A 14,744-nucleotide genomic window follows, 5' to 3' on the forward strand; every position below is an offset into this window, starting at 1 on the left:
GTGTCTGTAATATACGTACATAGTGTAAACATCTTTGTCTGTGGCACATGTACATAGTGTAAATATCTGTGTTTAGCGGTTAATGTACATGTGTAATATTTGTGTCTATAGTACATGTAAACAGTGTAAATATTGCATAGTCTGTACACTTTTACATATGGTGTTTGCAGTTTCATATTTTTGAGTACTACATGTTAAAATCGATTTTGGTGTTACAGCATGCATGCAACTGTGAACTGTACAGACATGGACCTGCTGTCATTTAAGCACCTGCATACCAGGGTCTGTGTTATGTCCACTTAAAATACCATGTAGAACACACATTATGTTCTCTTTGCAATGGCAGATCAGGATCTATTATGGAGTACCTCTTACACATGTACAGATTGAGTATTTGTAATAATTTAATTGCTACAAATTGATATTCTCTTCAGAGTTCCATGTACACTTTAAGCAGACTGGAGGAAGGACCACCAGCTGCAGAAACTGAAATCAGTATTGTGATTTCTAGTCCAGCTTCAAAACTGCTACTGAGGCAAGTGATCCTGATCTGTATATGGATAGTTTTAGATACACTTTGTTATCTCCCTTACAGATTGCATCATTATTTACTATATTCTGTTCATTTGATTTTTGGTGTAATCTCTCATTGACCAAATTATCCTCAAAACATGAAAAAAAATAAATGTTAAGTTGTAAATTATGTTGATATTGTTGTTAATTTAATAATAAGTTTCCTAAAATTAGTCCTCAAATTACTATTTTAATATACTGGAAATGATATGTGTCAAATGTCCAACATACATCTAAATGAATTCATGAGTGTATGAAAACCAGTTTCTTTTCTTAGTCTATCTAAGAAAATTACTTGCTAAATTTAAACATTTAACAATGAATGTGTGTTAAAAAAACAACAAAGATAAAAATACTTTTATAATGTTTTTATAGTAATTTATATACATCTATATATAATGTACAATGTATTTTTGTATTGTGACAGGTTTCCAGTTCCAGATTTGAGACGGACACTTAACCTGGACAAGTCTTGGTGGCAGCGTACTCTCCGTGATGATGTACTGGTGATTGAACTAGAGCAGGCAAAGTTCCAGACATTGTTTACAATAGGCCAGTCATTGCAGTACTTTGAGTTTACAGCTAATGAAGTACATGGTTAGTCAACATTTGGTTAACCTATGCTAAAGTTCCATTTGGTTTTCAACTCTTATGTCTCTTGAATGTAAAAGTTAGTGTCAGATCCATCATATGGAGAGTGACACTTTATGATCACAATGGCCAGGCATTTGGAATTATCACCGGCTTTATTTAACAGATTTCAGAATATTAAATGTTTGTGGACTTTTGCTTGCCTGAAAATGTTATCACAAAAGATGAAACATTGTCATACCGAAACTGAATACCATTTATGGAAAATTTCAACTTTTGGTACCAACATGCAATTTTTTATGTGAGCTGTGTAATAATAGAAGGGACATATTTTTTTGTTGTCCTTTGACAATATCAATATGTTGATCCTGAATCCATGTTAATGTGACTTCTAATAAAAGTAGGTCATATATCAAGACATTCACAAACTTCAGTCCTTTACATAAAACAGTGTTTTACATATAACCTTTTATGTAAAGCACCATAGTTTGTAAATTTTTTAAAAACAATGTATGGACATATAGTTTTACACTGAAGTCAGTACTCTTATTATTTGTTAGCTGGCTTGTTATAATTGTTTATGATGGAATAAATGACTGGTTCTCTGTTTCAGGAGACTTTGCTCATTAGCTGAGCTTCTGAAACATAGAACTAGACTATACATGGTAGTGATCATGTGATCTTTGTAATAAATGTGTAGATGGGTCCATTTGGAGAAAATAAATATGAACTTCAATCAATGAGATATATATGCCATAAAAGAATTATGTGTGTAAACTTAGATAAAATGTATGTTACGTGATGAGATTCAATGGGTTACCTATTTGAATCATTCAGCATTGTTATGTGATACTCGTATCCCATATTCATTTTTCGTTTGTTTGATTTTTATTGAAAACAATCTTAGGATATGAAATCATATGCATCTTGTATATTCAAAATATATGTATTATTTTTTAGGTTCCCTCAAATTGTCCTCCAGCATAGAGCCACAGAGATTTGCCCATGTGTGTGGAGATGGAGGGGAGGATGGGTTCAACAGGCCCAGGTGTGTTTAGGATCAAGATTTTAAACATGGTTATTTATAGTTTTGTATTTTGGTCCAGGTTTGTAACTCCTCTGCAGGTTGAGCAGTATTGTGGTGCATCACAAAAAATCTCACACATCATTTATCTGAGATAAAAGGACTGACACTAAAACATCACAAAAAATATCACACATCATTTATCTGAGATGAAAGGACTGACACTAAAAACATCACAAAAATCTTACATATCATTTACCTGATATGAAAGGACTGACACTAAAAAAATCACAAAAATCTCACATATAACATATCTGAAATGAAAGGACTGACACTAAAAGCATCAAAAAAATCTCACACATCATTTATCTGAAATAAAAGGACTGACACTAAAAACATCACAAAAAATATCACACATTTATATGAGATGAAAGGACTTACACTAAAAACATCACAAAAGTCTCACACATCGTTTTTCTGAGATGAAAGGACTTAATCTAAAAACATCACAAAAATCTCACATCTTTTATCTGAGATAAAAGGACTGACACTAAAAACATCACAAAAGTATCACACATCTTTTATCTGAGATGAAAGGACTGACACTAAAAACATCTCAAAAGTTTCACACATCTTTTGCCTGAGATAAAAGGACTGATACTAAAAACATCACAAAAAATCTTGCCTATCATTTATCTGAGATGAAAGGTTGACACTAAAAACATCATTGAGATATATATGCCATAAGAGAATTATGTGTGTAAACTTAGATAAAATGTTAGATATGTTACATGATGAGATTCAGTGGGATACCTATTTGAGTCATTCAGCAATGCAGAAATATATTTTAGAGAGTCTGAAAATTGAAGTGCCTAAGTCTGATCTTATGGTTATGGTACTGTGCAGAACATCACACCAGACACCGTTATATGTGGTTATTGCTTTCAGCTATCCCCCCACCTACATTGGTATCATAATTGGTTAATTTATGCTCAGCTGATGTAATTTCCTACCATCCCCCCAGAAAAAAATATATGCACTATATGCTCAGTTATAAGACACTCCCCACCACACCATTTTAAAGCTGCATAAGAGTTAATTTCTCTTTGATCATCCTACAAGACAGGGTGTATTTTGCAATATTTGATCCTCGTATAAGACAGGGTGTATTTTGCAATCTTTGATCCTCCTACAAGACAGTGTGTATTTTGCAATATATGATCCTCATGTAAGACGGGGTGTATTTTGCAATCTTTGATCCTCCTGCAAGACAGGGTGTATTTTGCAATATTTGATCCTCCTACAAGACAGTGTATATTTTGCAATCTTTGATCCTCCTACAAGACAGGGTGTATTTTGCAATATTTCATCCTCCTACAAGACAGGGTGTATTTTGCAATATTTGATCCTCATATAACACAGTGTGTATTTATCATATAGGACAGTGTGTATTTTGCAATCTTTGATCCTCCTACAAGACAGTGTGTATTTTGCAATCTTTGATCCTCCTACAAATAGGGTGTATTTTGCAATATTTGATCCTCATGTAAGACAGGGTGTATTTTGCAATCTTTGATCCTCCTACAAGACAGTGTGTATTTTGCAATCTTTGATCCTCCTACAAGACAGGGTGTATTTTTCAATATTTGATCCTCCTGCAAGACAGGGTGTATTTTGCAATATTTGATCCTCCTACAAGACAGTGTGTATTTTGCAATCTTTGATCCTCCTACAAGACAGGGTGTATTTTGCAATATTTCATCCTCCTACAAGTCAGGGTGCAATTTACAATATTTGATCCTCATATAAGACAGTGTGTGTTTTGCAATCTTTGATCCTCCTACAAGACAGTGTGTATTTTGCAATATTTGATCCTCATATAAGACAGGGTGTATTTTGCAATCTTTGATCCTCCTACAAGACAAGGTGTATTTTGCAATCTTTGGTCCTCCTACAAGACAGTGTGTATTTTGCAGTCTTTGATCCTCCTACAAGACAGTGTGTATTTTGCAATCTTTGATCCTCCTACAAGACAGGGTGTATTTTGCAATCTTTGATTGTACAGTTTGTCCATTTTTGTGTAATAAAATTCCATACAGATCCATAAAGCTTATATTTCCAGTCCATTTTTATAAATCCATGACTTCTATTAAATTTCATATACTGATATAGAAATAGTAACCCAGAATGAGCTGATTCACAACATACAGAAGTATGTAAATTCCACACATCTTACAAATAACAATGAAAGTCAAGTTCACATTTTGTGTTTGACAGTATTCTGTATATGTCACTGTCTTATGCATACCTGTCATTACATGCTGTGTAAGACAAATTACACAGTTTTGAATTCCCAATCTATCCCCTTCAAAAAAAAGACATGGTCATGTTTAAAAAACAAAACAATTTTTTGGAATCTGAACACCAAAGTTTTTAAAGAACAACAAAAAAAAACAATATTTCTTGACCACCACAAAGTATGTATGAAGCTTAAACAGCCCTTCTCAAAGTTCAGCTAAACCTATCCTGAGCAATAAAAGGAAGGTGGGCAGAGAAAAACAACCACCTTTCAGAGGCTGCTTAATTAGCTCACAATAGGTAAGGTGATAGTCATGTCAAATTCTGCTTTGGGAAAGTTCAATGAACTAATTTACATAGGAAATACACAAAGTAGAACAGCCCAATTCATCTGAAGTTAAGTATATCAATCAATGAGATATGCTAAAGAAGAGATGTTAGTACATATCACTGGATTGAATGAGAATGTTGAAGACAACATTAATCAAATTTGTGATCAGTGGCAACATTTCTTTGAAGCGGATTTTTACTTCAGATATAAAATGCACAACACGATTATTTCAGTAGTTGGAATAGTGTTCAAGTGCAATTCATTGTGGAAGAGTAAATTCAAGAAACAATACACTATCATCAAAACCCAGAAAAAAATAAATTTCAAAACTCAAGGTTGACGGAGTTTTACTTTGTCAAGCACAGCAGCAATGGGGAGAATTCTTAGTACATACTGCAAACGTCTTAATGACATTAATCATGTAAAAAATATGACATCGATCTAAATATAAGCATCACTTGTGTATAGCATCACTGGAGTCGGACCTTTTTTCCGTAAAATAACACACACACACACACACACACACACATATATATATATATATATATATATATATATATATATATATATATATATATATATATATATATATATCTATATATATATCTATATAGTAAATATATAGTTATTTAGTGTTGTGACAAATTTTCTTATCATTTTATTGATTAAACGTCTGTGGGAAACTATTTGAAGCACTGAATTGAACATTCAGATTAATTCTCTTTTTTATAATTTTTTATTTTGTTAAACGCTGTTAATTGACCCAAATTTTTCAGGATGATCTTAGCTGTGAAATAGATCGAAAGAGAGTAATAAGCACATGTTCATGTTTGCACCATTGATTTGTGTTGATAAAGCATTAACACCTGTGTGACTGGACAGAGGCATTTAGTACTGCTGTATTACCTGGAAAGACCCCATTCAACTTGAAAATACTATGTTCTCCCCATTCTCCCAGTGAAGAGGCCAATCCCAAAAGTCACACATGCATGTATGCATGCATGCACCCACCCCCACACACACAGTTCTGTGGTCATTCACACTGATCCCCCTTGGGACCTAAAATTACACTTTCTGAGGTTCAAAAACCAACCAACACTGTCTGGAGATATGACAGCTATGCTTATGGTAGAAAGACAAGAATACATCATCATCATCCAAGTGACCAGATAGTGTTTTGAATCCTCCATCATCATATGGTTGTTGTAAATATCGTCCAATAGATTTCACGTTTTTACTGTCATGTGTGGTTTGATGCGGAGACTGGGCTGTGTAAGTGACACTTTGATCACACAGTCTGTGAAATATATCAAAGGATGAAACTGAACAAATTCAATTTCTCACCTGCTTTTCAAGTATCATGTATACATTTGTGGCACAAATTCTACGAATAGTGATGTGATCATAAAATTAGCAACAAAATTGAAGATAAAAATTCTTTTTCTATCTTTCCACTTACCTCTTGATTTAATAGTAATACACTGTATTGAAACAGGATGGGGTGGGGGAAATACCATGAAATCAGTGCAGGGTTAAGTGAACTTCACTTTTTGGGCCTGTTTAGGTGAATGACAGATTCAAAGGTGAGTATTCCACTCAAATCAGCCCATAGTTCAGACCCTGTAAGTATTCAGATTCTAGAACATATGTGCTTTGTCAAAAAGCAAGCAGATGGCTCATCATTCTAAACACAATGAACCTGTATTTCTTTTTTAATTGGAGCAAATATATACTTATGTTATGAATCCTGTGCATTACTAAATAAAGCAGCTTTTGAATCGAGTGAATACTGATGTCAGATTCTGTACTTATTATGTGTACCATAAATTCTTCATAGGGTTGCCATGCATTTCTACCAGAAGGCCCCCATATCTGAACTAGAGGAGGATCAATTTTGCTATGACAGCACACCCTTGGACTCCCTTAATGGGGTCTGTGACTTCAAGAAGCCTGAACCTTCACCTTTCTCCTCCAAGAAAAATATGTATGCCAAGGAGGAAACAGATAAAAGTCCACTGCAAACAGAGGAGGTATGGTTTATAATGTATTTAATAGGGTGAAGTCTGAGATAAAAAGGGGGCATGTGAGGTCAGAGGTTATATTTTATGAGATTTTGCCAAACCTAAATTAAAAGACAAACATAGCACAATTAATGAAAGACAATTTGATTGCATATAAAACAATTTTATACATACATAGAGTACGACTTGTTACAGTACTGAGATAAACTTATTTACACATATGTGCATTTACTTACATATAAGTATCTTGACTCGGTAAGACAGCAGCCCTTGATGAGATGTTCTAAACAAATAACCAGTTATATAAATAATGTGGGATGAAAATAACTTGCCTTCAAAAATTATACTACACAGGATTTAGAGACAGTACAGATTGGTTATGGTTCACAATAGTATTGCAAAATGTTACACTTAAGGTACTTTAAAAGAAAAAGAAGAGAATTAAGCACAGTGTGTACCACAATCTATTCAGCAATTACAATGGTTAAAAATAGCCCACTGACTTGTGAAGACTCAGCTCTATATTAGTTCAGTACATGTTGTCAGTTAGTACAATACATAAATGTTACGCTGGTAAATGTACCATCTGCTTATCACAACAGACCTTGTGGAAATCTGTTTCAGGTCCTGCCAATGCACATATAAATAAGAAGTTCTTTCATAATATAAAAAACTATGAAATTTTACAGGCTTATCACAGTAAGTATATTGTAAAATAATCTAAAAGTTCAGCCAGGCTCCCATTGGTTGCAGCTACCCACACATCTCAGTTTATAATTAGGTACTTGTTACTCATAACTAGACAAAACACATCTGAGTGTATAACCAGGCTCCCATTGCTTGTAACCACCCGCACCATATCTCCATTTATGGCCAGGCCCTCATTGGTTAAAACTACCCACACCACATCTCAGTTTATAACCATGTTCCCATTGGATGTAACTACCCACACCCCATCTCAGTTTATAACCATGTTCCCATTGGATGTAACTACCCACACCCCATCTCAGTTTATAACCATGTTCCCACTGGATGTAACTACCCACACCCCATCTCAGTTTATAACCATGTTCCCATTGGATTTAACTACCCACACCCCATCTCAGTTTATAACCATGTTCCCATTGGATGTAACTACCCACACCCCATCTCAGTTTATAACCATGTTCCCATTGGATGTAACTACCCACACCCCATCTCAGTTTATAACCATGTTCCCATTGGATGTAACTACCCACACCCATCTGACAGAATAACCAGGGTCTCATTGGTCATAACTACCCTCACCAAATCTGACAGTATAATCAAGCTCCCATTGGTTGTAACTACCCACACCGCATCTGACTGTATAATCAAGCTCCCATTGGTTGTAACTACCCACACCGCATCTGACTGTATAATCAAGCTCCCATTGGTTGTAAACTACCCACACCACATCTGACTGTATAATCAAGCTCCCATTGGTTGTAAACTACCCACACCACATCTGACTGTATAATCAAGCTCCCATTGGTTGTAACTAACCACACCGCATCTGACTGTATAATCAAGCTCCCATTGGTTGTAAACTACCCACACCACATCTGACTGCATAATCAAGCTCCCATTGGTTGTAAACTACCCACACCACATCTGACTGTATAATCAAGCTCCTATTGGTTGTAAACTACCCTCACCGCATCTCAGGTTATAGACAGGCTTCCACTATTTATTGCTACCCACACAACCTGTAAATGTATAACCAGGTTCCATCACTTGTAATTACCCACATTTCATCTCACGTTATAGCAAGGCCCCTATTGGTTGTAGCCTCCCACACATCTCATTGTATAGCTAGGCTCCATCTGGTTATAGGTAATAAGATAAGGAGGCACTAAGTAATGTTGTTTCATGTGTTGGAAACATGAGAAACTTAAATTGGTTTAAAGTGTGAAAAGTTTGGATAAATAACATTAAGTTTCTATATTCACTCAAAGTCTAAGAAAATGAATTCATTTCATCACATAAAAACAATATGTTCATTGTTCAGCCTATTTCTTTGAAAACAAAAAAATATATTATCATTTTTTAGCTCATTTAAATATTTTGTTCATTGATATTACAGGGTTTGATTTTGATGCATTTTTAAAGGCTACAGTTGCCAGTAGTTTTGTGAAAGGATATTTAGATTTTCTTTGGTTCTTGCCTCTTGGACAAGTGGTATTTAAGATTGCATATGCGCTTTAGAAACCTTATTTATGTGAAACACAGGCTTGGCAACAGCTTGGAAAAGCACAAGATTTTTTTTAAAGCAATGGAACATTATTTTTCTCACTTTATGTATGTGTGTGTGTGTGTGTGTGTGTGTGTGTAATATGGATTTTAATGTAGCTTTAACAATTTTTTAATTATATCACTGCGATGTCCACAATGTGGCAGTTTACAGTGATGTCTAGCACTGGGGCAACATGCTTCAGACATGTAGCATATGTCCCACCCAGACACATTATCTTGACACCATGCCAACCACTCCTAACACTAACCTCTTAATGCTGAGTGCCTAGCGAGGCATCTGTTAATACCATTTTTATAAGTATTTGGTAAGACTCAGCCGAGGTTCGAACCTGCGTCCGAGGCAGACGATGTAACCAATAGTCCACCAGAGCGGGCCAGCTTATATTTGTTTAAATTGGTATCTTGCAAACCATAGCACAATTTACAAGTTAATTAGGCATTTGTCAAGTACATTTTAAAAGCCAGTTATTCATTCAACAAGTACTTTGAAAATAATAAACAAATTCTGTATTGTCCAAAGTGTCAAAAAGTAATTCCATTAAAAATGAGTCAAAAATATATTTTTCTTAGCAGTCTGTCACCTGTATCAGGATTTATCATAATTGAAAAAACTCCATATTGCAGGAACAAAAGTTTAAGTTATTACCTCACCAGCTGAGCACATCAGTTGTTTTTGCATCCTATTCTAATCCCTAAGAAAATCATTCATATTTTCTTATCTGACATTTTTACCCTGAAGATTTGCTATACAGTGAAGAATAATTATTGCTTTCAATAGAATGGAGCTTTCAAGTCTAAATAGAAAATAAAATGTTCATTGAGTTCTGCCTCTAGGCTTTTGCATAGGTTGACAAAGAAAACTGGAGTAATTCTGTCTGTTTTGGAAAGGTTACTTGTTCTAGCAGTTTCACTTATTTCTTTCAAATGCAACTATTTCTAGAAAATACATTGTATGCTGGGTTTTTTATATTTTGTGTCCAAGTTTGTGCCTAACATAAGTCAACTAGTCTTGATGCATCTTTTCTTATAACTAATGCACTTGATTTCATCAGTTATGTTGAAAAGTAAAGGAAGTATATAAGAAACTTAATTAGTGATACCTTTAAAATGATTTCTTTTAAAGGTTGCTTCAAATTGTGGGATTTTCAATGGACAAAAAGGTTTTGTAATATTCCTATAGATGAAAATAATGAATGATACGTGCTTTTGCTTCATATTGTAGACTGTTAAGCTGTTTAATTTCATGGTTTTTGTTAACTGAGTACTCATTTTCATGAATTTCATGATTGTTATTAACTGAGTACTCGTTTTCATGAATTTCATGATGTTAACTGAGTACTCATTCTCATTAATTACATGATTGTTAATTGAGTACTCATTCTCATTAGTTTCATGATTGTTGTTAACCAAGTACTCATTTTCAGGAATTCCATGCTTGTTAATTGAGTTAACATTCTCATTAATTTCATGGTTTTTGTTAACTGAGTACTCATTCTCATGAATTTCATGATTGTTGTTAACTGAGTACTCATTTTCATGAATTACATGGTTGTTACAAACCAGAAATTAAATACTCAATGTAAAATGCCATGCCCTGAATGCCTGGACATATCCAAATAGTATGTAACAAAGTAAAATTAAACAAAATGTAATATTTTGCTCTGAAAATTGATATTCACACAAATAATAAATTGCAGGGTTTTTTTTGTTAACATAAAGGACCTTTATTCGTTGTGGTGCCTTGGTATAACATGTAACAAAACATTGTGTTTATCATTCTCTTAACAGATGGTTTTACCAGCAGACAAGGAAGAATTGAAAGAGTTTCAAGAGAAATCCCTTTCCAACACCAAGATGAGTTTGGACATCAGTCTACCTAATGTCTGCCTCTTTCTGCCTAGCAAACAATTCTATGAAATCCTCTATAACAGGTCAGTCATCATTCTATTCTGTCAGGTACGTTTGCCTTTGTGTCTTGAACCAGAGTTACTTCAATAATAACATAACAGTAGGTGCATATAATTTTTATGGACTGTCAAAGCACATGTATCCCAGACTTGCAGGTTGTTGGTATATCACTGCTTTGGGATTGGGGCAGTGTATTGGATTCTTCTTGTTCATTAATTTGTGCATCAGATTTGTCTGAACTTTAACTCTTATTGCAGTGTGCCAACCAAGACTACATTATTCAGATTGTATGTTCAGATTTGTGTTTGCAGACATCACTGGGTTGCTGTGACTTGCATTCCAAGGTGTATTCAGCACTCGGGGCTGATTATGTTATAATAATTAGGGCTGCCTGGCAGCCCCAATTTTCTATTATCAGGGCTGATTATGTTATAATAATTAGGGCTGCCTGGCGGCCCCAATTTTCTATTATCAGCCACAGAATTTTTATTTTGAAATATCCCAATCCAAAGTATTTTGGGAGGACATTTTCCTCATTCCATTCATATCCATAACATATTTTGCTTGATCAGAACCATATATTTGCCTTTTTCCTTACTGGAAGTCATCTTAATCATACAAACTTGCCTTTACTTATTTATATGCATTTTAGGCTTCAGAAGTATTCAGATTCTTCATTATAAGAGCATCATTGAAGAGCTAAGAGAGCTGACAGGTCCTGCATTTGCATAGTGATGGCTATACATATTCCTTCCTTAATTAGAATTTTCTTTTTGAAATAGCTCTTTAGATCATTGTATGTACTGTTAATGACTGATACACACATTTTGTGCATTAAATTGTTTCCATTGAACATGGGGCCTGAGATTCTTCTGCAGACCTACACTTTGTCATGTAGTCTATTGTTTAAGCTAAATTACTTTTTTGATGACTTCTGTGAACTAAATCATTTCTTTTATAGAATCTCATTTCATGCTTTTTTGTAAGGCTTTTCCTGTAAAACACACTTGGGACCCAGGGAAGGTACTTGAAATATGGAGTAGTTACCCATCGATGCAATTTAGAATTTTTATCATTTTTATATGAACTCTGAGTAATCAGTACTCTGGCATATATTTTAATAAAACTGGCTTCTCTGGGTATCATGTATGTTTTAAAATGGAACAGCCCATAAAGGGTAGATATTTTTTAATAGTGTTCAGTATTCTAGTTAGTTGACTTCGGTCAGCTTGGTAAATTTTTCCTGCAGAAGTTTACTGTCCTTTAAAACAAAACAGAACTTTAATTTGTTATGAAATTAACTGAAGGTATCCTATTATTATCAAGTCCTTTTATTAAAAAAATACCTTTATCACATAATTAATATTATTTTACGTGTTTTCTTCCATGTCGTTTCAAACCCTGTTTTTGGATCATATTATTTTGTATTGTATTTATATTCTTTTTCTTTAGATTGAACAATGACTTGCTTCTATGGGAACCAACTGCACCTTCTCCAGTGCATCTTCCTGACCAGTATGATAGTGGTCAGTATCTGACTGACCTTAATGTCTTTCCTCAGTATCCTGAGACATTTGAGATGGCCAAGTCAGGCATCCACTATAATGGTATGTTTTAGAGCTGTACAGCAGAATGTATTACAGTAAAACTTGTTATGAGAGACCACCCCTTCAGCCAACAAAGAACAGTCTCTCAAGACAGGTGGTCCCTCATAACAGGTTTGTACAAAAAGACGTTTCCAAGGTCCAATTTTAGAACACTTTAAAGGACACTAACCACAATAACAGTACATATATTCTATTCTTTATTAATATTTCTTGCTAAAATATTGTATGCATTCATCTGAAAACAAAATTATATAGCAACAAAGATATACTTACATTTGAAGATCACATGTACATGTATTAGTATATGAAACCATTTCTGATTTACTTCTTTTCCTTTATAACACTCAAAAAAAATTTTACCGACATTTAAACTGCTATTCTGTGAGTGGTCTGCTCCTTTTCACTTCTTTCAGTTACAAAAATTATTTTCTCCAGCCTTAAAATTTGTCTCTTTTTAGTTGGAGGTACTTCCATTGTTATTAAGGTATTTGGTGTTGAAATTATTAGTGCTCAGTTGTAATATCGACTGTAAAGATTGTTTTGACTAGGCTTTGGGGAAATATGAAAAATCTAAAGATGTACATTGCATATCTAAAAATGAATGAAGTAAAAAGAAACAATTATCTCATCCAGAAACAAAATTATTCACTCAGAGACGAAAGTCAACAGCTTAATTCAAAGAAGACATACAGAAATTAACTCTACAAACAAAGTGTGTAACCTGGTTGCACCAACTTAAATAGATACCAGCTTGGTAATCGGGATGTAATCACTATAACATCAAGGAAGAAAACAACATCACAAGCCTTTAACACTATCAATTGCTTAATTCAAGGAAGACATACAGATATTAACTCTATAAATAAAGTGTGTAACCTAGTCACACCAATTTGAATAGATGACAGCTTGGTAATTTGGAGGCAATCACTGTAACACTGAGGAAGAAAACAATATCACAAGGCTTTAACACTATCAATCGAATAACGATTTTCACTTGCTGATTTAATAGATAAAGACCTTATTCATCCCGAAGCAGTATGGATTAACTCTAAAGACAAAACAATATACGTGACCACTACCTCGCAACATTGGCAATTCACGACATGTACATTAGTCTGGTTTACAGACTGTACCATCTCTCACTGTACTTAAACCAGTGTGTGTTCTTTTTATGTTTGTTTCTTAGCAGGACAATCTTTATTATTCGAGCAGTCATTGTTACAAATGATTACATAAGATCAGTAGTATCTGTCTCTGTTCTTGCGATACAATTGTTCATTAGGACACTGGGTCTTACTCATACATGAGTGGGAGCAATGATAAGGGTGGGAACCAGGATAAGTGCTCAAATAATCTACATGTACTTCAGTCTGGTTTACAACAGAAAATATCAACACTATAAACATACCTAAAATATTTCAGATTTCGGTAGCCACCCTATTTCTTTTTGGGGGGTGCATGAGAATTGTGTAAGCAGTCATTGTTACAGGTATTAAATAAAGGTTGGCAGAATTTATCCCCATTTTGCAGTGTGGTCGTTCATAGCAGTGGCAAAATGCATTTTTTGCCAAGACATTGTGGTTGCTGGTCACATTCAGTATGTGGTTGCTCATGACATTTATATAATAAAATAGATCAATGCATTACATTTGTGGTCAGAAATGACAGGTGGTCACTCATAGCAGAAGTCAGTCATAACAGGTTTTACTGTATTGATATTCACTGCAATTATTACACTTCTGGCATTGTCATTATGCTGTTTTTTCTCTGAATTATGTATTCTGCTTGCCTGTGAATGGGTTATGATTGTTTTTGGTACATTAAAGAAAACATATTAACTTGAAAATATTTTAGAAAAAAAGAGGCTGATTAATAAAAATAGCATAATATTACATTTTTCCATTGTAGACCTACATGTACTTTCTGAACATTATTATTGTTCTATTTATAGCAGCCATTAATGACAAATATCCAAGAAAACTTGTGTTTCTTCAATTTGAAAACTTGATTGTTAATTATATTAATGAAGAGCATTGGTTAGTGTACTAATCTGTATTTTAATAAATGGCAAATGATGTTAAATGAAATAGATGTTTTTAATGTGACTCGTGATTATT

General features: G+C 34.1%; 1 protein-coding gene across 1 annotated transcript in view; it reads left to right on the plus strand.

The window, feature by feature from the left end:
* Window positions 1–14,744, plus strand: part of LOC149804667 (autophagy-related protein 2 homolog B-like) — a 206,742-nt gene that overhangs the window by 124,219 nt on the left and 67,779 nt on the right. The window contains exons 10-15 of the mRNA XM_089933186.1: window positions 435–535; window positions 1,001–1,170; window positions 2,125–2,212; window positions 6,655–6,847; window positions 10,901–11,043; window positions 12,473–12,627. Coding sequence (XP_089789312.1) covers window positions 435–535; window positions 1,001–1,170; window positions 2,125–2,212; window positions 6,655–6,847; window positions 10,901–11,043; window positions 12,473–12,627 — 850 coding nt within the window. The remainder of the gene's footprint in view (window positions 1–434; window positions 536–1,000; window positions 1,171–2,124; window positions 2,213–6,654; window positions 6,848–10,900; window positions 11,044–12,472; window positions 12,628–14,744) is intronic.

The sequence above is a fragment of the Sinohyriopsis cumingii genome, chromosome 2, assembly GCF_028554795.1.
Source record: "Sinohyriopsis cumingii isolate HCF-2022 chromosome 2, ASM2855479v2, whole genome shotgun sequence".
NCBI lineage: Eukaryota > Metazoa > Mollusca > Bivalvia > Unionida > Unionidae > Sinohyriopsis > Sinohyriopsis cumingii.